The sequence below is a fragment of the Podarcis melisellensis genome, assembly GCF_964234715.1.
Source record: "Podarcis melisellensis genome assembly, chromosome: 2".
NCBI lineage: Eukaryota > Metazoa > Chordata > Lepidosauria > Squamata > Lacertidae > Podarcis > Podarcis melisellensis.
In genome coordinates, this window is record NC_138529.1 from 105,476,884 (window position 1) to 105,504,331 (window position 27,448).

Below are 27,448 nucleotides of genomic sequence, written 5' to 3' on the forward strand. Positions count from 1 at the left end.
ACACATAAAGGTCCAGCTTGGGGATACCTGAATGTATTTTGCATTCCAGTGATTTGCTCTTGGTACAGATCCCCATAGACAGCACAAGGCCCCAGGCCTTCAACTCGGCTGTAGGAAAAGTGAAGATTCAGAGTAACAAGTTAACACTTTTTCTAGGCTTTTAAAAAACCAAAAACAAAACCCACACCGAATTACATGATTTCTCTAACTTGTGGGCTGATGTGAGTAGTGGAAGGGAGGCAAAATCTGGCTAAGCTTGTTGCTACCAAGCTAGAGGAAACATCCCACAGTACATTTCAGAGAACAATTCAAAGTGTTGATGGTGACCTTTAAAGGAGCATCTCCACCCACATTGTTCAGGCCAGACACTGAGGTCCAGCTCCAAGCGCCTTCTGGCAGTTCCCTCATTGCAAGAAGCGAGGTTACAGGGAACCAGGCAGAGGGCCTTCTTGGTAGTGGCGCCCGCCCTGTGGAACACCCTCCCATCAGATGTCAAGGAAATACACTCACTATCTGTCTTGTAGAAGACATCTGAAGGCAACCCTATTTAGGGAAGTTTTTTATGTTTGATGTTTTACCGTGTTTTTAATATTCTGTTGGGAGCAGCCCAGAGTGGCTGGGGAAACCCAGACAGATGAGCGGGGTATAAATAATAAATTATTAGAATAAACCGACTTGTTTTTAGTGTTTAGACCTTCCTGACGGAGCCATTCTCTCACCCGTGTGTGAGGAGGCCTGAGCTGGGTGCTCCAGCTCAGCTGTGTATGGTTTTAACCAGCCTCTTTTGTTTCAGACAAGAACGGAGTCTGAAACTAGTGTTTTTGTATACCAATTACTTGGGAACTTTTTGCCATTTTGTAACCAAGCAACATTTTACTGCCTTTGCAACTTTTTTTATTGCTGTATGGAAAAGCACATGAATCTGACCTTTGAAGAATTTTGTAAGTAAAGCAGTTTATAACTTACTAAATGTATGGTGGATCTTTGTGCTAGGGAAGTGAGATACTTTGGAGAGGACTATTAAGAAGGGACGTTTTGGAATTCATTTGAAAGGGCTTTTCTTTGCTGTGTGTTTTGACATGTTAAATCTCTGCTGAGGCTCTCTCACCGGAGAGTAGTTGCCCCAAAAGTGGGTCTTGGCTTCCAAGGTTCCAACAGTTTCCCCCCTCCTTACTACCCCCTCCTTTCTGCCCAACACGGTAACTATATATACTAATGCCCACCCCTCACAAAAGGGGGGTAATTATTTGCTACCCTCCAATTCCAAGAAGTTACTCCCTCCACTCTGCTGTGCCTGGCGAGGCTGCCGTTGTATACTGCTTGCCGAACGCAGGACCTCCGCGACGGACACCACGGCGTCAACCATGGGGTGGAGGATATCCCTTGTGCGCCGAAGCTCCGCCTCAATCATGTTGAGCTCCTTAATCCTAATCTCCCTCTCCAGATGGCTGTCCCTGGCCCTCGCCTCTCTATCCAGCTGGGCCTCCCTTGCCCTGGCCTCGCGGTCCAGCTGGGCCTCACGTGTCCGGGCCTCCCTGTCCAGAAGCATCTCCCTCAACATCGCCTCACGGAACTCCCCGGCGCTGATCTCGCCCCTCTCGTGAAGCGCCTCCATAGTCTCCCAGGTCCGCCGGTAGTCGGTCATGATCTCATGCATCATTTCTTCGTGGGACCGCCTTTTCCTCTCCCGCATGGACGCCATCCTCTCGGCTGTCGTCAGGGGGCGCCCCAGGGAGTTGTCCCGCCTGCCTCTGCCTGAAGGGAGAGGGGAAGCAAATTGTAATCTCCGGTGAGCTCTGTCAACTCCAAAGTTGTTGTTTTTTAACCAATCGCTCAGCCCCGGCTGGCATAGCTGCAAAGGACAGAGAATAGCAGGTGGCCAAGACTCCAGATTCCCTCTTTCCCTTTGGGTTAATCAGGGGAGCAGGGATTTACAGAAGCCTGAAGCTTTGCAAAGGTAGAGCATGCTAGCACTGGGGGTGGGTGCAGGGGTTATAAGATGACTGGCAGGTGGTTTGGCCTGCAGGTTGGGAAGAAAATCTGGTCCGCTGGGCCAAAACACATCCCCCACCCCTGTGTTATTGAGGGCCTCACTAGAGCCAAAGAGACCCAGGTTCAAGTTCCCCTCAGTCACAAAGCTCACTGGGTGGCCTCGGGCAAGTCACTGCCTCTCATCCTAAGCTGCATCCATCACATGTCTGTTCTAAGGATGTGTAGGAGAGAGCCATGTACTGATCTCCTTGGAGAAAGAATGGAATAAACATTCAATAAAGAGCAAGTCTCTTGTGCTGATCTTTAACATTGGCAGCAGGAGGCCCCATTCCATTCCCTTGTTCCTGGGTGCCAGGGCCCAGACTGACAATGTCCCACAGAGCAGCATGAACCACATACCGTATTTTTTTGCACCATAACACTCACTTTTTTCTTCCTAGAAAGTAAGGGGAAATGTCTGTGCGTGTTATGGAGCGAATGCCTGCAGGTGGTGGTGGGGATCTGCTGCAGTCGTGAGCAGAGGATCCATGGTTCCCCTTCCTTCCCTCCTCCGTGGTTACAAACATGGATTCACATGGATCCTCAGGATTTTTGCATTGGGCTTCTCCAAACTCACTGTCAGATCACATGTCTGTGGCCACAGCATGAACCACAAAAATCATATACTCACTATTTCGTTTAGAATATTTTTTTTCTTGTTTTCCTCCTCTAAAAACTATGTGCGTGTTATGGTCTGGTGCGTGTTATAGAGCGAAAAATACGGTATGTGCTTGCCTTGAGTTCCCAGATAGGTAGGATATAAAAATAGGAAAATAACAAAATGAATAACCCTAGTTGTATGCTACCATGTGCCACTGGTGAGTGTGTATTATGTGGCAACATGAGAAAAGGCCGTCTTTGTGGTGGCACACCTGGTGCTGAAACACTTGCCATTGCAGCACCTACTGAAGAGATCTGTTTGCCCAGGCATTTTTGGCAATTCAGGGCTGTGCTAGGGAGCCTGCTCTATGGTTTGCACTTCCAATTTACAACCGTTTCGAATGTGATCTTATGGAATCTGCATCTCGCACCCTATCCTGGGATCCACTGAGGTGAAGGGAAGGTTACAAATGCTCTCAATAAAATCATATCTAAGCCACAAAGGCAATTTTGTTTGGGTTTATAATGCAACCAAGCGTCATAATACATCTGCTGCCAATAATCAATGTCATTGGTAGCATAGCTGATATCACATCACCTGTGGAATCAAGCCCACTGAGCTTCTCCCTCTCTGATAGCCTTTCCCCACCCTCTCAGCCAGCCGAATCCGCCCCACAGACCCTTTCCCTCCCGCCTCCATTTTCTGCCCTTCCTATACCCCTTGCTTCCTTTTTCCTGCCTGCCTGCCAGCTTATCCCACCATCCAATCAATTTGCCAGGGTGGAGCTGCCGTCGCCCGGAATGAATGCCGATTGGCTGCAAGGATGAAAAGCTAAGTAACCTCCTCCCAGGCTCCTTCAGAGCCTCCCAGGCCCCCTCCCTCTCACATTCTGACCAAAATTGGCCAGACCTAGACACACAGCACCATATGGCATTCCCGGCTAACCGGGACGGTTTGCATAGCATCCAACCTTACGCAGGCTCCACTCCTGAGACTAAGTTTCACGTCAGTTCCTCTCTGGCAAGGCACATCTAATTCGGATGTCTAAACAGGGGGAATTCAGGTCATGCTACCCTACCCCACAAGAACCCAAAATTGTTCTTGTCGGTTCCCACAGCCGGTTGACACCTCGCCGGCCAAACAGCCAAGAGCACCCACAGAAAGGCCACAACATTTGCTCACCAGCCACAGAATGGTGCCCATCTTCGCTGGGGCCAGCCACCGGTTGCCCGTATAAAGGCAGAGATTTGTCACTGGGGCACTCCTCCCCTATTTTGGTTTCAATCACATCCGGGTCGCCGGCCACCAGCTCTCGCGAGACCCCGAGGTTCGGTTCCGTTTCGGTGTCTGTGTCGGCGTCCATGCTCGAGAGCGTGTTTGGCGGCGTCATCTGGTTGCCCTCCTCTTCGGAGACCTGCGCCTCCATGTCTTCCGCCTCTTCCGTCTTCACCACCACCCGGGCAGACCCGTCCATGCTGGGCAGGCTCCGGTTCGCCACTCCGTCCATTTCTCCGCCAAACATCCGGTCCAGCTCTCGGAAGTAGCGGCAGGAAACCGGCTCGGCGCCGGCGCACACCTGCGCGTCCTTGGCTCTCCGGTAGCTGCGCTTCAGGTCCCGGGCCCGGTTGCGACACTGCGAGGCGTTGCGCTCGTGACCCCTGGCGATCATCTGGGCCGAGAGGTCCTCGTAGATGTCGCTGTTGGGGGGCCGGTTTTCGATCCATCTGAGAATCAGCAGCTCACCCCAGAGGGCGAGGAAGTTCCGCGTCTCCATCTCTGACCAAACCGGGGCGCGGGGCTGCAAGCGCTGGCGCGGGGTGTGTGGCATGCCTGCTTCGGCCTAGCCAGCCCAGGATTATCAGCACTGGACTCCAGGCAGCTCCAGGTGCCCCCACTACCTGAGAAGTGCCAAACTTCCCTCAGGAGACCCAGCAAGCCACAGCTGGAGGAAAAGAGCCCACAGCTTGCATGGAACAGGAAGGCACCAGAAGAAAGCCAAGATGGAACCTTTTGCACCAGCGAGTGTTCACATGAACAGTTGTTAGTCAGTAGTAACGTCGTGGGCGGAGCTTTGGCCGGGACTTGCAAGGATCTCTTTCGGACACTTGGCATGGCCAATCCCGCCTCGAGGCGTCACGGCCCCCAACCCACCGAGTGGCTCCTTCCAGGGAGAGGTGGAAGCAGCTGCGCCAGCGAGCCAATAGGCCAAGCGGGGAGGCGGAGGCGGCTGCTGCTGCTGCTGCTGCAAGCAATGGATCCACCCTGCCTTTGCAGACAGGAAAAGGAAGGCTTCCCGGCGGCGGCTTCCCGCACACCCCTTTGCTCGCCTCGTCCGGCTTTGCGCGCTGCAAGCGGTGGGAATCCATCGGAGCGCCTAGCGGAATCTGGGGAGGCTTCTCTTTGGAGCGCATTGTGCCTCTAAAGGAAAGCTACAGGGTCTTGCCCCCCCCTCTCTCCAAGCCCCTGGATCTCTTGCTTTTCTTTCTGTGGTCGGGAGCAAGCAAAGCCATGTCAGCGTAAACATATATTTCAAACAGCGCGAATGTTGACCTTGGAGAACTGCTTGCAGTTGCGCCGCTGTTCTCCCCCTGCAGGCTTCGTTAGAAATTTGCAGAGCTGCAAAAAAGGGACGGGTGCTTGCAAAACAGCAGCGGCAGCCGCCCCTGGATCAGGCCCTGAAAGAGCGTTGAAGAGAAGCTTGCAAACTTTAGCAGTTGGAAGGAATGCAGCAAATGGTCACGGAGGGCAGCGGGATTGAAGGGGCGGGGGCTGCTTGCAAATGTAATTGTGGAATGCTACCATTAATGTGTGGGGAGGAGACGAGGAGTTGGGGGGGGGTGCCAGTGGGAAGCCGGATGCATATGGCTGGTACTGCAAGAGCTTGCAAGAGATCCCGATCTCCGCCTCCGCTGATGTTTGCCTTAAAGATTTCTTACTCCGTTCCCCACGATTTTCAAACGCTTTGTTTTTGCCCTCCGGGGGGCGCCCAAGCTCATTTTGTTAAAGCTGCCTTATATATCATATAAGGCATATGTATCTGGCTGTATACAGCCCAGCCAGATTGATAAAGGACTGGGATTTTCCCCTCCAATAGTTTAGACCTGGAATTAAAGTTTAGGAACCAGCAAACCTCCCAGAACCGCCTGCTAATAACATTCTTTTTTATAGTTACAGATAGGTAGCCGTGTTGGTCTGCCATAGTCAAAACATTTCCCCCCCACCCCCTTCGAGTAGCACCTTAAAGAGCAACTAAGTTAGTTCTTGGTATGAGCTTTCGCGTGCATGCACACTTCTTCAGATTTCGTGTGCATGCACACTTCTTCAGATACGTATCTGAAGAAGTGTGCATGCACACGAAAGCTCATACCAAGAACTAACTTAGTTGGTCTTTAAGGTGCTACTGGAAGGGGAAAAAAATTTGTTTATTTTTTTTTTTATAGAGACGCCTACCCAGAAATTTAGACTGTTGCTGTGTGTTTTAATCTGTTTTGGGTTTGTTACTGATTTTATTTTTCTGGGTGTTTTGAATTATTGTTAAATCTTTTTACCTTTTCCGTGAATTGCTTCGAGGGTTGTTGTTGTTGTTAGCAGTGTATATGTTTCTTTAATGAACAAATAAAAAATAAAATATCAGGGGGTTTCCCCAAATTACTATTTATTTTTTTACTATTTTTAAACCAACCCAGATTCTTCCTCACCTGCTTGAAAGCAACTGAAGACCTTTCTCTACCAGCCTGCCCCACACCGGGTGACCTCGGGCCCCCTCACTATCCTCCAGCCTAGCCTACCTCCCAGGGATGTTGTGCGGAGGATGAAACAGGAAACGGGCGCGCTGATTGGTTGGCCGGCCGGTTGGGGCGGCGTCCCTACGCGCGCCGCGCGATAAACCAGCTCCGCGGGGTGAGGGCTCGGGCGGCGGCTTCGCTCGGCGGTTCTGAGCATGCTCGCGGGAGCCGGGCATGCTCAGTTAACACCGAGTCATGGGCTCTCTGGACCTGCGTGCGTCCGTAGATGTCGATAGATACAAGTAGATAGGTAGATGGACACGCGAGGGGGCACCATGTGAGTAACGAGCGGCGGGACTGCGTGGGCCCCGGGCGGAGGAGGAGACGCGAGGAGGGAGGAGCCCGGGCAGGTCTAGCGACCGCCGCTCCTGCCTCCGACGGGGGACGGCTCAGGCGGAGGGAGGTCGAGGCGCCCTCTGCTTCGCTGCCTCCCCCTCCAGCGCCGGGTGGGATGGGGATGCTTCCCCTCGGGGGAAGGGAAGCAGCCCCCACGGGCCTGGCTGCTATTAGTCCGTATTAAATTACACACAAAAAAACCACCTCTTTGTGGCTACTTTTGTCCTGCCTCATAATAACCCAACGACGTAAGTGCTGCTGCTGCTGCAGCCTCTCGACTCCAGAGAGTAAAGCAATGGGTGGAATAATAAGAAATAATAATAATATCATTTATACCAGTACCAGATTTACATATAAGCTAAACATGCTATAGCTTGTGCCCCTCCAAAAAAAAAATTAAAGGAAAAAAAAGATGTACATTTCCAAAATATAGTAAAGGTAAAGGTAAAGGTACCCCTGCCCGTAGGGGCCAGTCTTGACAGACTCTGGGGTTGTGCGCCCATCTCACTTAAGAGGCCAGGGGCCAGCGCTGTCCGGAGACACTTCCGGGTCACGTGGCCAGCGTGACATCGCTGCTCTGGCGAGCCAGAGCCGCACACGGAAACGCCGTTTACCTTCCCGCCAGTAAGCGGTCCCTATTTATCTACTTGCACCCGGAGGTGCTTTCAAACTGCTAGGTTGGCAGGCGCTGGGACCGAGCAGCGGGAGCGCACCCCGCCGCAGGGATTCGAACCGCCGACCTTTCGATCGGCAAGTCCTAGGCGCTGAGGCTTTAACCCACAGCGCCACTTTCCAAAATATAAGATAAACTTTTTTTTGTGTGTGTGTGTTGAATATATGCTATATGGCAATTTATGGACCTAATAGGTATCTAAAGCCATTTGCCACTGTTGCTGTATGTAGGCTTTATTTTGTTTCCAAAATATAAGATAAACAAAATAAAGCCTACATACAGCAACAGTGGCAAATGGCTTTAGATACCTATTAGGTCCATAAATTGCCATATAGCATATATTCAACACAAAAAAATGACAGTTGGTTGTTGATAAAGGACAGCTGGACCTATAAAGGGCCCCATTATCTTCAGTAGCTTAGGGCCTCATCAAACCTAAATCTTCAGTAGCTTAGGGCCTCATCAAACCTAAATCCAGCCCTGTTTATACCCCTCCTATCTGGCGGGTTTCCCTAGCAAGCCACTCTGGGCGGCTTCCAGCAAAATATAAAAACGTGACAAAATGTCAGACTTTAAAAACGAAACAAAAAGGCTTTATTATTAGTATTAAGAGCCTGTAAGGTCTTCTTGAGGACTGCAGTCGGCTTCCTCCGCTGCAGTGTTGGGTGGTTTGTTTGTGTGTGTTGTTTGTGCACAAACAGGTAATGGGGTGGGGATACTGTAGTTAAACATTTCAAATGGGTAATTGTATGATGTGACAGTTGCAAAATTAGGTACTGCCAGTTTGCAACACCAGCAGTTGGTTTGCACCTTGGGAGATGAGGCTTGTTAAAGAGCAGACCTTTAGTTCTGTGAATAGCATGGTTGCGTATAGATAATGCATTTATTTGAACCAAGTAAGCATTGAAGTGGCTTGCTTGAGCCTGAACTTCAGAATGTGGTACTGTGTTTTTAAAATTATTATTATTATTTAGCTGTTTGAACATTTTTATTTATGGCCCTCTTAGCTAAGGATGAAAAGTTGCATCAGAAAGCGGTAACGGTAAAGGGACCCCTGACCATTAGGTCCAGTCGTAGCCGACTCTGGGGTTGCGGAGCTCATCTTGCTTTATTGGCCAAGGGAGCCGGGGTACAGCTTCCGGGTCATGTGGCCAGCATGACTAAGCTGCTTCTGGCGAACCAGAGCAGCACATGGAAACGCCGTTGACCTTCCCGCCGGAGCGGTACCTATTTATCTACTTGCACTTTGACGTTCTTTTGAACTGCTAGGTGGGCAGGAGCTGGGACCGAGCAACGGAAGCTCACCCTGTCGTGGGGATTCGAACCGCCAATCTTCTGATCGGCAAGTCCTAGACTCTGTGGTTTAACCCACAGCGCCACCCGCATCACTCTTTCTAATATTATCCCAGTCATGTAAAATACAGTAATTAATGCTAAATTAAAAGTTTTAAAATTAAAGAATGTTCATTTCTGGAGTGAACCCTGTGATATGACTCTCACATTCTGTGTTGTTCTAAACGACAGAAATCAAATTAAGGCCACAGTCCTGTGCACTGTTACAAGAGAGTAAATTACATTGCTCAGTGGGACTTTTGAGTGATATGCATAGGGTTGTTCCATAAAACGCTTGCATTTTCTATTATATCAATTGGAACGATAATCTGTAATGAAATTTCCCGAATGGGAATTAATTTTAATTCAGGCAGGCCAAATACTATACATATATATTTAGCTAAAATACCTTACTGTTTTGTTTCAGCTAAAACAAATCTGGTTTCAATCTTTTCTTACACCCTCAGTTTTGATTAGGATTGGCCAGTCATACCATGTCTCCCAGATACACAGCTTAGCACTTCATGTTCTTATAAGAGAATTAGACAAGTTCCTGGAGGACAAGGTTTTCTATGGGCCCCATCCAACTCTACAGTTCTATGAATACCAGGAGGGGAGAGTGCTGTTGAACTCATGTCCACTGTAAGAACAGGATGCTGAACTAGATCACTGGCCCAATCCAGCAGGTTCCTGTTATGTTCTCATGTTTAGGGAGAAACTGTATATTACAATTGGCAGTTGGGCCAATTAATGTGAGATTATAATATGTTTGGCTCCTCTCCTATGAGCTGAAAAAACAGTATGAAAGATGTGAGGACATCAGGGACAGGTAGGAGCCTTATGTGTAGCTATTGAGCATAGCTCAGTTGATAGATCACGAGACTCTCAATCTCAGGGTTGTGGGTTTGAGCCCCACATTGGGTAGAATATTCCTGCACTGCGGGGGGTTGGACGAGATGACCCTCGTGGTCCCTTCGAGTTCTGTAATTCTGTGAGTCTGCTGCTATCTAGTCTTCATGTGCAAAGCCTGTTGCCACACTCTACAATCCCACATGCACAAGCTGCTCCTTCCAGCCACGCTCATTGGCTTTGCATGGCCAGAGCCAAATGGGCTGGGCGGATTGGTTGGCACTTCTAGCAGTGGGTGACGAAAGGCAAGAGGCCTTTTCTGAAGGCTGCTTGAGATGTAAGAGGGTGGCTTTCCCAGCCCAGAATGTCTCCTGTGCCCAACAAAGCTACAAGCGATGACATTTGGTAGTATTGGATCGTTTGGTTTTCCCTCCCTCACCTTTGATCTCTTATAATGAATGGTATTAGCAGTTCGAAAGCACGTCAGAGTGTAAGTAGATAAATAGGGAAGGTAAACGGCTTTTAGGTGCGCTGCTCTGGTTTGCCAGAAGCGGCTTAGTCATGCTGGCCACATGACCTGGAAGCTGTATGCCGGCTCCCTTGGCCAATAAAGCGAGATGAGTGCCGCAACCCCAGAGTTGGTCATGACTGGACCTAATTGTCAGGGGTCCTTTTACCTTTACCTTATGTGACATGTATTTCTCCTTTTTGGTATTTGGATATCTGATGTTGTTACTGTTTCTCTTAGGCCTCACAGAACAGAACTCTACCACGACATCCCGCCAACATGCTGGCCGATTGTGTATTCTCCAGATTACAATATTACATTCATGGGACTGGAGAAACTACATCCATTCGATGCTGGAAAATGGGGGAAAGTAATAAATTTTTTGAAAGGTAAAGTGCGTGCTGAACGGAAAGCTTTGTAGAAATTGTGTTGTATCGGTATTCTGTAAAAAGTCAACCTGCAAGAAGTAGATTGTTACTGGTGTGTGCAGCTGTTATGATTACTTTGGTATTTTTATTGTATTTTATATGGACGATTAGTATGCCTTCTGTCTGTTAAATCTGCAGTACTGCACTGCCTTAAAAGCAGCAGTGGTATAGCCATCGGTCCTGAATAAACTATCGTTTTCTGCTTAGTGCGCAATGGAGTTTACAGCAAAGCAGAAGCCTAATTTAGTAATGGAAAATCCTATGTGCTGGCTTCTGCAGTATTGAAATGTGTGCCTTATTTACGTAAGATTTTGGGTGTAATGTGCTTTTCTTTTTCAATTCAGAAGCAAAACTAATTGCCGATGATTTGATTGTACAAGCTCGAGAAGCAACTGAAGAAGACCTTTTAGTTGGTCACACCAGAAGCTACTTGAATCGATTAAAGGTGTTGTATCTTGTGTTTGAAACAAACTTTGACCCCCCTGCTCATCCTGTATGTTTCTCCCTCTCACACACACAGAAAACAAAATCCTCAGTACATGTAAGTGAACATAAAGCAGGAAAGGGCAAAAACATTTTCTTTCATAGCTTTAGAATTCTTGTTTTCATGATTTCCCTCCTAAGTCTTAGGTTAAAACATAGGTTATAGTGACGGGTGGGAGGGGTATTGAATAGAAAATAGAAAATAGAAATTTGCCACAAATTATCTATAAATAAAAACCCCCTGAAATCATTAGAAGTTAATATGTATTTTTAGAACTATGCTTTGATAGGGTTTACCTTGTGTCTATGGAAAAGAGAAGTTTTATATTTCTGGGAACTCAAATGGCAGTACAGACCAACAGTAAGAGGAACGTGAGTGTCTAGATTGAGAGACAGGCCTTAGTCATACTCTCTTCTTGGTACCTCTGTTTGAAAGCTGGAAAAGCCAGTTTCATATTGAAGCTTCACGGAGATTATCACCTGACTGCCTTTAATTGGAAAGGCTTGTTTGTATTGAACTATCATATGACCAATTAATGCAACTCTGATTTAATGCAGAGAACAATTCCCTTGAGATCCGAATTGGGATGTTCTCCAGCTGCGTTAGTAAGCAGAAGAAGATAGCTGATGTTCTTAGGCTTGTTTTCACGTCACAAAAAGGCACGGCGTGTTTTAAACTGTAGTTTAATTGTATGGGTGCTTCCGTCTTCCCATGGGAGTCCCTCCCTGCACAGCTTTCCTCCCTGCTCCCTATCCACGGCTCAAACAAGCTATATACTGTCTCATCGGAAACCTGATGTTGGTCTGTCTGTTGGTTTTCAAACAAAGCATGAGAAACAAGCAATAAATAAAGCAATATCCTATCTTGTTGTAGTTGCTCATTTGTATAACCCAGGCTTGAAAATTTTAAATGGAAAACCGCACCATTGTTGAGGGAAGTTGAATTCCTGTCTCCTGAAATTGGTTTTATATAAACAGTCACTAGGGTGCGAGTACTAACAAAGCAAAACAAAAACATTGGGAGCAATTGAAGCAACCACAGGGTTTCCAAGCCACCAAGTTTCTCCCTGTCTTTCAACTCAAGTTCATTCAGGTTTTTAGGTGACAGTTTTGAAGCAGTTATGACTCTTCTCAGGAATCAATTTTATTTTGCATGACTCAGCGTTATATTGCAGACATTTTGGGGGGAAACTTAATCCCCTTCTGATGTATACTGCTTTCCTCTTTACTGTAGAATATTTACAGAAATCAGGAGTGTGTTATGGTTTTAATTGTACAATTTTTATAATTCTCAAGAATTGCCTTTTTTATTGCCATTCCATTTCTTTGGCATTTACTGGGTCCTGTTCCTGTTCTTGACCTTCTCGCTAACTGTGTGCATTTCTTGCTTGAAATGTCTGGAAGATTCCCCACCACGGCTACTACTCCAAATCAGCCAAATTGGGCTGGTTTTTTTAAAAGAGTATATATTTTTTTGAAATTTTGAAATCACTGAGATTCTGCTGAATGCAAGACCGTGTGTCATTTGGCTGATTTTTCTTCAGATGATATCTTTTAAAGCACCACTTAAATTATATTGTCCGTAATTCGTATACAGGTGCAAAACTTAGGTTTGTGAGAATCTCCCAAAGATGGTTTTTACTTGAGAGCCCAATGCTATCCTTTACAGGGGTGCATTCTCTATGCATGCATGTTTTTAAATCTCAGTGATGAGAAAAGATGATTAAAAACCCTAAAGAGATGTGCAGTTTATGCTCACATTTTAACAGTTTCTACACTGTAATTTTTATGCCTTTCTACTATCTTAGTTCCAGACAGTGGAAATCCAGTCTGCTAAATTTGCATTTATTTAACACTTGGGCTCAGTGCAGACCATAGTTAAGACATCCTTTTCCTTCCTTCCTTCCTTCCTTCCTTCCTTCCTTCCTTCCTTCCTTCCTTCCTTCCTTCCTTCCATCCATTTTTGGACCTGTGAATGGTAATAAGAGTTATGCATGCCCCAGGTTTTTTGTTTTTTTTACTAATAGTCCTTAGCCTAAGGACTGTGCAACTCCACTTTTGATTGTGTTGCAAACTCTGGTTTAGATTTAACCACCTTTAGAGAAAATGCTTCTGTAGATGCAATGCTATCCCTGGTTCATTCAGAAAATGAAATAAAGGGTGAAGTTCAAGCAAAAGGAGAATTGTGTGTAGCCATTGCTTAAGTCTGAGAAGGAGATAAGGCAGTATTACATTTGCACTGGCCTGTGTGCAAATTTTGCTGACTTCTGATAGCTCCTTGTTTTGAAAGTCCCCCCCCCCAGGAGCTGCATTTGTTTCTTCCTAATGAAGAGTAAAGTTCCGCATTTCATGGATGCGATTTTAGGACTGCTGATATTCTCCCTATGAGAAGTTGGGGGACTGACAGTGGGCTTTTAATTTCTTGATGCTTGTCCTTTACTGGGGTGAGTTTGTCATAGCTGTCAACCTTCCCTTTCTTTGTGGGAAATTCCCTTATTCCAGCGCCGTTTCCCGCTGCTTCCAGCCGCTATCCCGGATTGTTAGATATCCCGTAGACTGTCCCCAGGACAGGTGAGGCTGCTGATCCCTTATTTTCGAGGCTGCTGATCCCTTATTTTTGAGGCTGCTGATCCCTTATTTTCAAATCTGAAAGTTGACAGCTATGTGTGTTTGTGTCTGGATTTGATTTTGAGTTTAGGAATCGCTGTCAATAGCCAGATAATAGCAGTTTGACTTTGCTTTTGCAATGGAGCTAGCAGCAAGATTTGCGTCTTGGCCATTCCCTTATCCTCCATCCAGGGATCCTTTACCTCCATGTCCTGCAACGCAAACAGAAATAGAACAGGTTATGTACTGTTTTATATGATGGGTAGAAGGGAAATGAGAAATTAAAAAGCAACCAGAGGTTCCTAGGTTTCCTAGACCTTTAACTTGACTAACCCTCATTTTAGTCAGCTTCCACACCAGTGGCATTGTCTAAGATAGGAGAAGAAACCCATTCCCAACTCTGATCATGCAGTTGCGCTTATCCTGGCCATATAATCAAGCCAGACTAATAATATTTCTCACCGTATACCACACTGGTTATTTTTTCCTATGGAGAGACAATGTTTGGGTAGGTTAGTAGCAGTGCTTCTCATGCAAAATGATGAAACTCGTGCTGCTTTTGTGGGACGTCTATCAAGACAATTTGCCATATAGATTTAATACTTCTCTCAAATATATCGGTAAATTATATTTCAGTAGATTGTCCCAGAACAAATTTGCGACACTGGCAAGAAAACCTTTCAGTGCTTAAGAGTCGCGTCGCAAACCACTCTCTGAAACATGGTAGAGTTTGCAGTTTAGTTATGGCTGTGAGTTGTTCAAGATGTTTGAATATATTTTCTTCCAACTTTCTTTGTACTGCTTACAGAATCATATACTGGAAAGCGTTGAAGAGGTATTCCAGAAATCATTTTGCGCTTTTGCTGTACACTTGAAAGTGCTATGAATATGAAATACAGTTTAGTTATTTGTTGTACCGTCATTTTAAGTGTGCTGTTTTCCTGCATTAGCTAATTATGGCACTGAAATCATTGCCCTTATCCATTGTTGCTCTGTACTTTTGCCTTCGTAGTTAACGTTCTTCTGGTTTTTTTTATGTTTTCTAAATTACTTTTAGATTGGGCACAACTACTCCAAAGCATTATCAAAGAGCAGCAATAGCTGCTTTATTTCTGAGACCAGTGATCTGAATTAAAAGATTTATTATATAGCGATTTAATCTGCTCTTCTCCTTCGCTCATCTGCACTTTCCCTGGATGTCATTGGTGCTTTTTGTAATTTTATTATTTCTTTAAATGCACACGTTTTTGCTTCGCATATAGCTGTATTTTGAACAGATATGAACCCTAAACTGTCATACTAGGGAGTAAGTCCTATGTGCAACACTGAGGAATTTACTTCTGAGTAGACATGTTTAGATGGTGCTGCTAATAAATCAGTTATTTAAGCAGCCCACCTGTAAATGCTGACTTGGGAGCGAGTCCTATTGAACTCAGCAGTGCTTACTTTTGGGTAGACATGAATTGCCCTGAGAGCAACTAATCCGTAATCTTTTGTTTTCTTTCCAGTGGTCCTTTGTTGTGGCTACAATTACAGAAATCCCACCTGTTCTTTTTCTGCCCAATTTCCTTGTTCAGAGAAAGGTGCTGAGGCCCCTGAGAACTCAAACTGGAGGAACAATAATGGTAAATATTTTGTTTCATTTTCTCTCTCTTCTCTTGATTCTAATTCTAAAGCAATTTTAAAAGGGCAATATGCATATTTAATTATTATAATTTTTAGGTCTATAAATAGATATGCCCATTGGCCCTACGTGCTATGAAAGGACAAAACTATCTTTGATGGAAGGAATGTAGGAAGCTTTGTTATACCAGATCTAGTGACGTGAAATTCTCGAGAATAATCTTTTGGAGTATATTCTCGTTTAATGAGAATATTAGAGAATTTTCATTTGAAATAGGTGAATGCCACATTAACATTAAATATATTATCATTATATGATAATACATTTCAGTATGTCAATCTCTGGTAAATGGCGCCTTGTACCATTGAATGGCACTGCAAAAACCAGTTACTGGCACTAAATAAAAATATAGAAACATCAACTGTTTAAATCAAGGCCACCTCACATGCTGTTACACATCACTGTATAGGCCTAAGTACTTTAAGTGTATAAAGCATTAAAGCTTGTTGTTTAGTCGTTTAGTCGTGTCCGACTCTTCGTGATCCCATGGACCAGAACACACCAGGCACTCCTGTCTTCCACTTCTCCCGCAGTTTGGTCAAACAGATGCTGGTAGCTTCGAGAACACTGTCCCACCATCTCGTCCTCTGTCGTCCCCTTCTCCTTGTGCCCTCCATCTTTCCCAACATCAGGATCTTTTCCAGGGAGTCTTCTCTTCTCATGAGGTGGCCAAAGTCTTGGAGCCTCAGCTTCACGATCTGTCCTTCCAGTGAGCACTCAGGGCTGATTTCCTTCAGAATGGATAGGTTTGATCTTCTTGCAGTCCACGGGACTCTCAAGAGTCTCCTCCAGCACCAGAATTCAAAAGCACCAATTCTTCGGCGAACAGCCTTCTTTATGGTCCAGCTCTCACTTCCATACATCACTACTGGGGAAACCAAATGTTCATCAAATTAAATGAATAGCATTTTTTAAAACTAAAAAAAAATGTTTTCTGTAGTTCACATTTCAGAACCGCCTATGGTGAATGTTACAATGCCCTGTAATGTAACTGGATTTTTAAAAAAATCATTATTCATTACTTAACACTGGCAATATCACAGCTTGACATACGATAAAACGGAACGGGTATGAGTGCCCGTGGAATTTTAAGGGAGCGGCTTATATTCGGCTATTGTCTTTTTTTCCTTTCCCCCCCTTGAATTTTAAAGGTGCGGCTTATATTTGGGCCAATACGGTAAAGGTGGATGTCCATATTTTCAGGGTGCGTCATCCAGCCAGGTAGCATAAGAAATGAGAAGGTTTTAGATCTGGAAGAAGGGGGAAATTATTTGTCATTAATGTGTTTCCGTATGGCGTTTCTGCTTTGACTTGAATGACTTAACTATTTATGTTTGCTGGACAGATTCTACAACCTTGACCCATGTTTCAGAGTAGACTCACATTTGATTTTTGACCTTCTGTGCTTTTCCTTGCTTTTGAATCTGAAGCGCATCTTTCCCCCCACAGCTTGTTCATAAGTGTATTTATTCAGGAGGGAACATAATTGATCTCACTTAGTATTTTCTGTGCCTTGTTTTGGAAAGTCTGATCCAGCATGCTTTAGTTTTGTAAACATTCAAGTTTCCAAGCATTTGGGTATATTAAAGAACAATTCAAAACATCCAGATTGAGATACAAGTTGGACACCTCTGTTCAGTGGCGTAGCGTGGGGGGTGCAGGGGGGGCCGGCCGCACCGGGCGCAACATCTGGGGGGGGCGCACTCGCACTCGCAGCTCTCTGTCCCTACCTGGCTCACTCTCTCTCTCTCACTGCAGTGCTGGCTGTGCGAATCCAATCCGAGCCGCCGCCCACTGTGGAGGGGGTGGGTGCCAGGCGTGCGGTGTTGAGAGAGAGCGAGGGACTATCTGGGGGAGGGACAGTGCAGCGGCCGCCCAGCGCAGCGCTGAGCGCGGGAGAGAACCACACCAGACCAGACCAGGCAGCAGCAAGAAGAAGCTGGCAGCGGCGGCAGGTTAGGGGTTACGGGGCGCAAATTACTTGCCTTGCCCCGGGTTAGGGGGCGCAAATTACTTGCCTTGCCCCGGGTGCTGACAACCCACGCTACGCCACTGCCTCTGTTGCATGAATTTTGAAAATAATGATGATGGTGATGATGATGATAAAGATTTCCCACTCCCCTATTTCATTTTTTTTGAAGGCAGGGAAACTGGCCATTGAGAGAGGATGGGCAATTAATATTGGTGAGTAGCAATGTATCTTCCTCCTTCAATGCCTCTCAGCAAAAATTTTGGTCCACATTCTGGTCATTTTTTTTTATCTGCCCCGGTTTGTTCCTCTTTAGTCTTCACTGACCACATCTGATTCCCTCATTCTGAATAGGATTCCTCGCAAGGAAAGGGAAAAGTTGACCGCTATGGCAATAGAAGGCTTCTTTCAAGCCTAATTTCAGTGGGGCAGGGGCAGGAGGGGATCCTGCAGAACCGGGGAATATATTTTGGGGTGTATTTTTGCCCATGGCCACCACATTGGTGACCCATAGGCTCAACCATGATTCTGAGTGCCATAACCCTCTGCCTGCATGCTCGCCGCTCCCCAGTGCTCTGATGCAACTCAGGAGTTCAGCGGTTTCTGCTTAGGGTGAACTGCAGTTTGCTACGTCCTCCAGGCTGACAAACTCTGCTTAACCTTAACGAGGGTTGCTTTTTAAACAAGCCAGCTTCTGCCTGTGTCCGATAATGAAAAGGATATTGAAACTCCTTTTGATTAGAGAAGCTGCCATTTCCCACTTCTTTTTTTAAACACATAGGAGCAAAGAAGGTTTAGACATGCCTAGGTATTTAAAGCTTTGTCCTTCTCAGGACAAAAAGCAGGACAAACAGGAAAAAGTGTAAGGTTTTTGGAGAGTTTGCTCATTAATGTTGTTACGGAGCCGGTTAAAGAAGCATGGCTCATGAAACAACCTGCTCATCAGCTGCATATTTACTGTATTTTTTGCTCTATAAGACTCACTTTTTCCCTCCTAAAAAGTAAGGGGAAATGTGTGTGCGTCTTATGGCGCGAATGCAGGCTGTACAGCTATCCCAGAAGTCAGAACAGCAAGAGAGATTGCTGCTTTCACTGCGCAGCGATCCCTCTTGCTGTTCTGGCTTCTGAGATTCAGAATATTTTTTTTCTTGTTTTCCTCCTCCAAAAACTAGGTGCGTCTTGTGGTCTGGTGCGTCTTAAAGAGTGAAAAATACGGTATATAATGACAATTGTGTTTTCCATGGCATCTGGTAGTTTATTTAAATACATTATTCATTATTTACCATTTCTTTTTCCAGGTGGTGGCTTTCATCACTGCTCAAGTGATAAAGGTGGAGGGTTTTGTGCATATGCTGATATCTCATTGGCTCTGAAGGTATGGAAGATCCACTGCAAGCAACAACATCATCATTATTATTTTTGCATAAACTTAACAAATGTCAGCATATACCTGTAGCCTAAATTTGTTATTAATGAATCAGATAGTGTGGAAATGGAGTACCGTCTTCGAAAGCTGCTGTAATCCTAGTAAGATAGGTATGTCCTAACAGTGTATCGAGGAAGGTGGACTTTGTCTTACTTGGAATGCTGTTGATTCAGTGAAAGGGATGGACACAGTAATGCAGAAACTCTCATCTGAAGTCCTATGAAGTCATAAACACAGCAGCCCCAAGCTAGAGAATTGGGTTTAGCTGGGGTGATCCAGGCAGTCTCTCATTGCTTGGGGCTAGACCTGTTTAGCTGTAGCCACAGACTACAGCTTCCTTTAAAGCCTTTAAATTATTGCTTAAAGCCTTTAAATCATCGTAAAATGTGACAGATCCCAGATGGATGAACACTGACCTTGTATTTAGCCATTTAACAAAGCACCAAAATCCCTGAGGCGAGGCAGAGAAAAGCTATATTGGAGCCTATCCATGGACAAGTAAACAGTATGAATCTCATGGAAATGTTTGGGCTTATTAGTCTGGATCAAGGTGGATTTGATTTAAATCACAATTTAAATCACTAGTCGGTAAGACTTGATTTAAATCTTTTTTTTTTTTTTTTAACAGAAAGACTCATTCTTGCTGGTATAATCTTAATATTTGCATCCAGATGAAGGTTTCGTTTTTGGAATAATAAATTTTCAGAGTAGTTTTTACAGTTATATAAAAAATTTACTGATTTGGTTGTACTGTTAGAAATACATAGACAGATAAATCTGAAATTATTGTGAGGTTTAATAAGTTAACTTTATATTTGGAAACTTTTCTGCTGCACTTTATTGGAAGGAGAAAAATAATCATTAGTAACAATTTATTTAACTAAGACAGTAACATGATAGCATATGTATCCATGTTTGTTAACTGATGTGGTTAAACGATTAAAAAAAAAAACTTAGACTGAGTTTTAGCACACATGGAAAACTTTAAATAAATCCTTATTTCCTGATGAATAGCCTTTGGACTATAATATAACTTAAATCGAAAACTATCTTTAGAAATATTTTTCCTCCAAAAGCATTTTATTTTAAAAATCTGATTTTTTTTTTTTAAAAAATCCGATTTAATTTTTTTTAAAAAATCATTTTTTCTTTATTTCTTTTCTCTGTATTCCAGTTTTTATTTGAAAGGATGGAAGGAGTTTCTAAGGCAACTATCATAGACCTGGATGCGCATCAGGTGAGTGATCAAATGCGAAAAGTTTAATTCGAAACAGAACTCCTGAATCAGGTAACGGCAGAATTGTGCCACAAAGTAAGTTGATTGATACTGAACAAATTGCAAAAGCAAAACATATATAGGAAACTTGATATGTGAGACTTCTAATCTCGGAGTCGTGGGTTTCAGCTCCACGTTGGGCAAAAGATTCCTGCATTACAGAGGTTGAACAGTGTTTCCCAACCTTGGGCCTCCAGCTGTTTTTGAACTACAATTCCCATCATCCCTGACCCCTGGTTTTGCTAGCTAGGGATGATGGGAGTTGTAGGCCAAAAACATCTGGAGGCCCAAGGTTGGGAAACACTGAACTAGATGACCCTTGCGGTCCCTTCCAACTCTACAATTCCATGATTCTATGATAATGGAGTGGCATTTGGGGGAAATTTTGAGATCTGCAAAATAGGGAAATGGTCAGACTTCCAGTGGGGGCATATTGCACATATTGACAGAGGCCCAAAGAACCCTGACCAGAAGCAAAAAATGTATTAAACTGTAGCTAAGCACAGCCATTTCTGAACCTGCCGATGCTCAGATGTTGTGGGCCACCTCTCCTAGCAGCTGGGAGTTGTAGACAAAAGCATCTGGACACATTTTTGTCTACTTGAAGAAGCCATGGTCTGATCTGAAAAATACAAATATTTAAGTTACAAAACAGTAAAAATAAAGAAAAATTAAGTTTGCAAAACAATAATTACCATGTGGTTAGGGTAGATCAAAACAAAAAAAATTCCTTCCAGTAGCACCTTAAAGACCAACTAAGTTAGTTCTTGGTATGAGCTTTCGTGTGCATGCACACTTCTTCAGATACACTGAAACAGAAGTTTCCAGACCCTTCTAGATAGTGAGAAGGTGAGGAGGGGTATTACTCAGAAGGGTGGTGGGAATGGGTGAATGGCAGATAGCTGTGATGAGCCTGTTGACGACTCTTAACGACTGCAATAGGTCTTACAGGAAAAAGCAAGGGGTGAGAAGGTGAAAAGTGGCTTTGTCATGTATAATGAGATAAGAATCCAATGGCCAGACCTTACGCCAAAGAATAAACGGACATAAATCAGACATCAGGAATCACAAAACAGAGAAACCAGTAGGAGAACACTTCAATCTCCCAGGACATTCTATACAAGATCTCAAAGTAGCTGTTTTACTACAAAGGAATTTCAGAAATAGACTGGAAAGAGAAGCTGCTGAATTGCAACTTATCACCAAACTTAAAACCATGGAGAAACCTGGCCTGAACAAAGACATTGGATTCTTATCTCATTATACATGACAAAGCCACTTTTCACCTTCTCACCCCTTGCTTTTTCCTGTAAGACCTATTGCAGTCCTTAAGAGTCGTCAACAGGCTCATCACAGCTATCTGCCAATCACCCATTCCCACCACCCTTCTGAGTAATACCCCTCCCCACCTTCTCACTATATAGAAGGGTCTGGAAACTTCTGTTTCAGTGTATCTGAAGAAGTGTGCATGCACACGAAAGCTCATACCAAGAACTAAATTAGTTGGTCTTTAAGGTGCTACTGGAAGGAATTTTGTTTTGTTTTGACTATGGCAGACCAACACGGCTACCTATCTGTAACTGGAACCATGTGGTTAGGGTAGATCAAAGTGTCAGTGTCCACTTATCCCCAGTGTAAATATGACATATTGTCTAAAGTCGGAAATCAAAAGATAATTATAGCATGTACACGAAAATCGATTTCAGATTTGAAATCAGCATTGAAAGAACATAAAAGAAAAGTTGAAAAATCTCATGCAAAAGAATACATTTTTTTTTTGCATACCTCTAACTGTACATAGATATACATGGCATTTTCAATGCTATACATGTCATGTTCAATGCTATATAAGTCACTTACATTTATACTCATATTGTACTACTTTGGCTATGTGTTTAATAAAATATTGAATTCTTGCCTTGTGAAAAACAAAGATTATGGTGAAAAGTGAAAAACATGAATTGCAAAAAAAGCCCTAGGGCTTGGAGAACAAAACCAACTTCAGATATGAAATCAGCACGTCAAAATTAGGTTAGAACAACTGCACGTGTCAGTGCCACAACAATTTTGTTCCCCAGTGTTATGGGTTGCTTGAAGCGAACTTGAAACCTTGGGTTAGTCCTCCCTCTCCACTACCCCTTATCAGGCTTTACAAAACCATAAAACCTCCGCAAGGGATTGAAAGTTAAGGCAAGGCCATGCTAGCATTCGGAGTTCCTTGGCTCCAAGCAGGCCAGAGGGAGGAGAGAGAAGATAATTCCTTTCCCTTGCCCCAAAACCTAAAGAGAATTTTGCAGGAGCAGTGATATATACTGCTTCCCTGTTTTGCAAACCTCTCTGGCTCAGTGTAAGGGACGCAGGTGGTGCTATGGGTTAAACCATAGAGCCTAGGACTTGCCGATCAGAAGGTTGGCAGTTCGAATCCCCGCGACGGGGCGAGCTCCCGTTGCTCGGTCCCTGCTCCTGCCCACCTAGCAGTTCGAAAGCACATCAAAGTGCACGTGGATAAATGGGTACCGCTCTGGCAGAAGGTAAACGGTGTTTCCATGCACTGCTCTGGTTCGCCAGAAGCGGCTTAGTCATGCTGGCCACATGACCCGGAAGCTGTACGCCGGCTCCCTCGGCCAATAAAGCGAGATGAGCGCCGCAACCCCAGAGTCAGCCACGACTGGACCTAATGGTCAGGGGTCCCTTTACCTTTACCTTTTACCTGGCTCATTGTAAGTTGAGCACAAAAGACCTCATTCCTTTGGAGCAGAGCAAACAAAGGAAATTTCCAAAAGCATTACAGTGCTTGTGTTTCAGCTGCAAGGAGGAAGTGAAGGGAGGGGAAATCAGGGCTTTTAAATAGAATGGGGGAATGGTAAGGAGTGTGAAGTTAAAGGGATCTATACCAGCTGGGGTTTAACTGCTTCTCCACCTCCCTCCTATGAAACCCCCACCCAACCTCTCTCACCACCAAGGAAATATAATAAACAGAAAGAGAACCTACGCAAGTGATGCAGATGTAACCTCTCCCCCCAAAATATAAGAATAAAAATTCACACAGGATTATTACTATTGGTGTTTATCGGCTTAAGGAGACTATCAGAAGAGATCATAAAGAAAAAAGAGAAAATATATGAACAAGATGTGATGTGGAAACAGCAAGATAAGATGGGATAAGATGGGATAGAATTACGAACTCTGTCTGGACTGATTTGGACATTAACGCAGCAGTAAGAAGATGATCAGAATTCCCCTTCGGATCTTGAAGTATGGGACCCCCCAACAAAATTCAAAATTTGGCTTGTAATTCGGAATTTATGTGATGTGATTTAATTTGATGTGATTGGCCAGTTAATAATTTTTTAAAAAACAAAGAATATAAGTGTATCACTTCTCTCCTCCCACCCTTTTCTTCTTCCCCAACCTTATTCTGTGTGCAACACTAATGTCTCACGTCATATGTAACTGGTATAGTGGTAAACCTCAGTTTACAAACAGTCCTGTTTACGAACTGTTCGGTTTTCGAACTCTGCAAAACCAGATGTAGTGTCCCGGTTTGCGAACTTTACCTCAGTCTAAGAACAGACTTCCAGAACGGATTAAGTTCGTAAACCGAGGTGCCACTGCATATAGAAAAGACTTCACAACCTGAGAAAAGAGACAACGCACATACTTTTGTAAATCGAGTAAATTTTTAATATATATTTTTAAAGAAACCCATTTGCATTAAATGAGCCGACAAATAGAAGGCAGAGAAAACAAAGGATCAGTGGTTTTGATGACTGCATCATTTGAATGATCTGCTGAAAAATGAGTCTTTAAGTATTCACCGTTATAGGAAACTTCTGAGAAATAAAGATGAGGCTTGAAAATTTGGAAAATACCTCTTTGAATCTAGATTGTATGTAGACTCTCCCCCCAAAAAAGAAATCTGTCAGATTGGTTATTGTATATGGAGAAGATAAGGAAAACATTGGGTATATTAAACTTTTGAATGTGTGCCTATATCCATATCTGTATCTTCATATTTGCATACTATTTTACGGCATAATAAGCATCATAATATCCTGTGCACTCTTTTCGTAAGGAGCAAAAACAAATAGTGAAATTCCATTAATCTATGTTACTCACTAATTGGGCTTGATTTGCATTAACTTGGTGTTGGTAAACTTACAGGGAAATGGCCATGAAAGAGACTTTATGGATGACCGACGAGTGTATATTATGGACGTTTACAACAGGTATATTTATCCAGGAGATGGATTTGCTAAACGTAAGTGGGTGATCTCCCCAGCTTTTGTGACCTTAAAACAATTCAAAATAAAACTTGCCAATAGAGGAATTGCCTTTTTTACAATTGAAATGTTGCTCTTTGGTGAATAAAACTATTTGCTGTTTTTTCCCCCCATTGCACTGTTCAGATATATGAAATCTTCTCTGTGTGAGACATCCTTGGGATCTTGTTTTTTTTAGATAGTGGTATGCTGCTGCTAGAAATCTCGAACCAGCAGCTTGGAAAGCGGGACCCAGACATGCATTCCCAAGTTTTCTCTCTGCTGTCTAAGGCTCACTCCAGATTTTAAAAGTGGGGAGAATACATGGATGCTGTTGTTGGCACCCGTCTCGGGTGACCATGGAGGACTGACTTGCCTTTGGGGGATGCTAGCTTGACTAGAAAGCGACGTGGGTGGCGCTGTGGGTTAAACCACAGAGCCTAGGACATGCCGATCAGAAGGTCTGCGGTTCAAATCCCCGCGACGGGATGAGCTCCCGTTGCTCGGTCCCTGCTCCTGCCAACCTAGCAGTTCGAAAGCACGTCAAAGTGCAAGTAGATAAATAGGTGCCACTCTGGCAGGAAGGTAAATAGCTTTTCCGTGCGCTGCTCTGGTTCGCCAGAAGCAGCTTAGTCATGCTGGCCACATGACCCGGAAGCTGTATGCCAGCTCCCTTGGCCAGTAAAGCGAGATGAGCGCTGCAACCCCAGAGTCGGCCACAACTGGACCTAATGGTCAGGGGTCCCTTTACCTTTGCAAGCTTGACTAGAATGGGGAAGGGAAACCAGGATACACTGTACTAAAAAAAATATCCAAATATCTTAGCCAGGGATGACCAACTTATGACTCTGCATGATGCTGTTGGACTTCTAGTCCAGCAATGAAGTGGCTAGTCATGGTTTGACTGGGACCAGAGAGCCCAGTGTCCAAATGACCGTGAGGCTCAGTTCACTGATTTTGGGCCACTTGTCATCTCCCAGCCTCATTTGCAGCCCAGGTCGTCACACTCCTTTTGAGCAAGAGAGGAAGGGAATAAGTGCACATCACCCCTTGCATAGTTCTTTGGTGGAAGGGTGGGAAGTAAATGTAAGAAATCAATAATAAAATATTTGATGTTGCATCATTTTTATAAGCTACAGTGTCTGGTTACGAATGCTTCTGTTTATGAACGCTTCAGGTTACAAACTCTGCTAACCCGGAAGTAGCTGCTCCTAGTGGCAAACTTTGCCCTAGGATGCGAACGGAAAACGCGCGTCAGAGGTGCGCACACAACAGGAGACCCCATTAGCGAAAGAGCACCTCAGGATAAGAACGGTTTCAGCTTAAGAACAGACCTCCGGAACTAATTAAGTTCATAACCAGAGGTACCACTGTATATTGGACCTCGTCTTTTGTACTTTGCTGTAGCTTATTTGTAGTTATGCGTGTGGCGCTGTGGTCTAAACCACTGAGCCTCTTGGGTTTGCCGATCAGAAGGTTGGCGGTTTGAATCCGCACAACGGGGTGAGCTCCTGTTGCTCTGTCCCTGCTCCTGCCTACCTACCTAGCACGCCAGCACAAGTAGATAAATAGGTACAGCTGTGGCAGGAAGGTAAACGGGCATTTCCTTGCACTCTGATTTCCGTGACGGTGTCCTGTTGCACCAGAAGCGGTTTAGTCTTGCTGGCCACATGACCCGGAAAGCTGTATGTAGACAAACGCCGGCTCCCTCAGCCTGAAAGTGAGATGTGCACCGCAACCCCATACTCACCTTTGACTGGACTTCACCATCCAGGGGTCCTTTACCCTTTACCTTATAGCTTATTTACTTTGGGTGGCATTCAGTGAAGCTTTACTTAGAGTAGACCCACAGAAATGAATGAGCACACCACCAGCCACTGGGGGCTGATAAGCCTGGAAACAAATCCCACCTATTGATTACTAAAATAACACAGAGCTTGTAACGGAAGTCTGACTCAATATCAGAAACTGTTTTACCTTTATTCCACATCCAAATCATTGTATATATGACTCATGGTAACTTTCAGGAGCCATAAGGCGGAAAGTTGAATTGGACTGGGGCACAGAAGATGCAGAGTATCTTCAGAAAGTAAAAACGCATGTGGAAGGTGCACTGAACGAAGTAAAATCGGACATCATTGTTTATAATGCCGGAACGGACATCTTGGACGGTGACCCCTTGGGAGGCCTGGCTATTTCACCTCAGGTTCGTAGCACACAGAGTCTCCTCTAAAATCAAAGTCAGAGTCTGGACTGAAGAGGACGCTTGATCACCCTGGGTTCCTAAATGATTTTGTTTACTCCAGCATATATTATGTTAAAAACATGAGCTAAAATGGTTTATGAACCACAATGACGTTCAGCAATGTGCTTCCTTTTTTTTTTTTGTAACTGCAGGGGATTATCGATCGTGATGAAATTGTGTTCAGAGCTGCAAGGAAACACAGAATCCCTATTTTGATGGTGACCTCTGGAGGCTATCAGAAGAGGACAGCAAGGATTATCGCAGATTCCCTTCTCAATTTGCATAGCCAAGGCCTGATTGAGAAGGAGACTGCCTTTGGTGAAGGTGAAGGGGCCAAGGTAGAAACGATGCATGGAAAATAAAAGGGAGATCGGCTAACCTGTCACTGCAGAACGAGGACGTTGGGGTTATTGTAGAAGGCAACTCTTAATTGTTTAATATTTAAACCGAGAGACAAGAAATGCTCCAGTTCTCGTAGAATTAATGTATTCTAATGGCGAAATTAATTTGCTGTACTTACCAGCGGCAGTCAGTGGTCCCACAAGGAATACCAACAGATTATGTTTCTCTCTCTTCCAGTGCTTTTAAAAGATTAAGATGGGCATAAATTCTGGATTTGGTTATTTCTTGCTGTGGTCAGAGTGGTAAAAAAACACTAATACTCTTTCTTACAGTAGTCCGTTTTTCTTTTCAAAAGAGAATTATGTAATATTTTAATTTTTTAACTTATTATTTTTTTATCTGGGAAACTTCCATCCGGCTTAATTTTTCAAAAGAAACTCAAGGTAGCTAACAAATCCAGCCAGATGGACGGGGTAGAAATAACAAAGTTATTAAAATTATTATTTATCCAAGCTCCACACAATAGTAAAAGACGTCACAATCCCCATTCCTAGCTGCAGTCAAAAGGCCAAAGTATTGGTGTGAAAAACGAGTAATTTCAAAACAGCCAG

At 44.3% G+C, this 27,448-nt stretch overlaps 3 protein-coding genes and 1 long non-coding RNA gene across 6 annotated transcripts in view; 2 read left to right on the plus strand and 2 right to left on the minus strand.

Moving 5' to 3' along the window:
- Positions 1-27,448, plus strand: part of LOC309365493 — a 78,506-nt gene that overhangs the window by 47,002 nt on the left and 4,056 nt on the right. The window lies entirely within an intron of this gene.
- Positions 141-4,821, minus strand: LOC309364973 (uncharacterized protein). The gene is made up of 2 exons (XM_081903035.1): positions 3,815-4,821; positions 141-1,755 (listed from the first exon to the last, which is right to left on the minus strand). The coding sequence occupies exons 1-2, from the start codon at positions 4,458-4,460 to the stop codon at positions 1,244-1,246; spliced, it is 1,158 nt and encodes a 385-aa protein (XP_081759161.1). The 5' UTR covers positions 4,461-4,821; the 3' UTR covers positions 141-1,243.
- HDAC11 (histone deacetylase 11) lies at positions 6,443-27,275 on the plus strand. Of its 3 annotated transcripts, none has more exons than XM_081903078.1 (11): positions 6,443-6,532; positions 10,356-10,504; positions 10,888-10,988; positions 14,442-14,468; positions 15,142-15,258; positions 17,459-17,501; positions 18,585-18,661; positions 19,887-19,949; positions 24,153-24,249; positions 26,278-26,456; positions 26,648-27,275. In XM_081903078.1, exons 2-11 carry the CDS (start codon positions 10,438-10,440, stop codon positions 26,855-26,857), a joined length of 981 nt encoding a protein of 326 aa, XP_081759204.1. In that variant the 5' UTR covers positions 6,443-6,532; positions 10,356-10,437; the 3' UTR covers positions 26,858-27,275. The 3 variants fall into 3 exon arrangements, with proteins under 3 accessions (XP_081759204.1, XP_081759202.1, XP_081759203.1); XM_081903076.1 differs by lacking the exon at positions 6,443-6,532 and adding an exon at positions 6,539-6,694; XM_081903077.1 differs by lacking the exons at positions 6,443-6,532; positions 14,442-14,468 and adding an exon at positions 6,539-6,694.
- The window catches only part of LOC309364956 (pantothenate kinase 3), a 31,400-nt gene continuing 24,421 nt past the window's right edge, over positions 20,470-27,448 (minus strand). Inside the window, exon 7 of the mRNA XM_081903004.1 lies at positions 20,470-20,610. Within this exon, the coding sequence (XP_081759130.1) occupies positions 20,485-20,610 (126 nt within the window). The 3' untranslated portion in view covers positions 20,470-20,484. The remainder of the gene's footprint in view (positions 20,611-27,448) is intronic.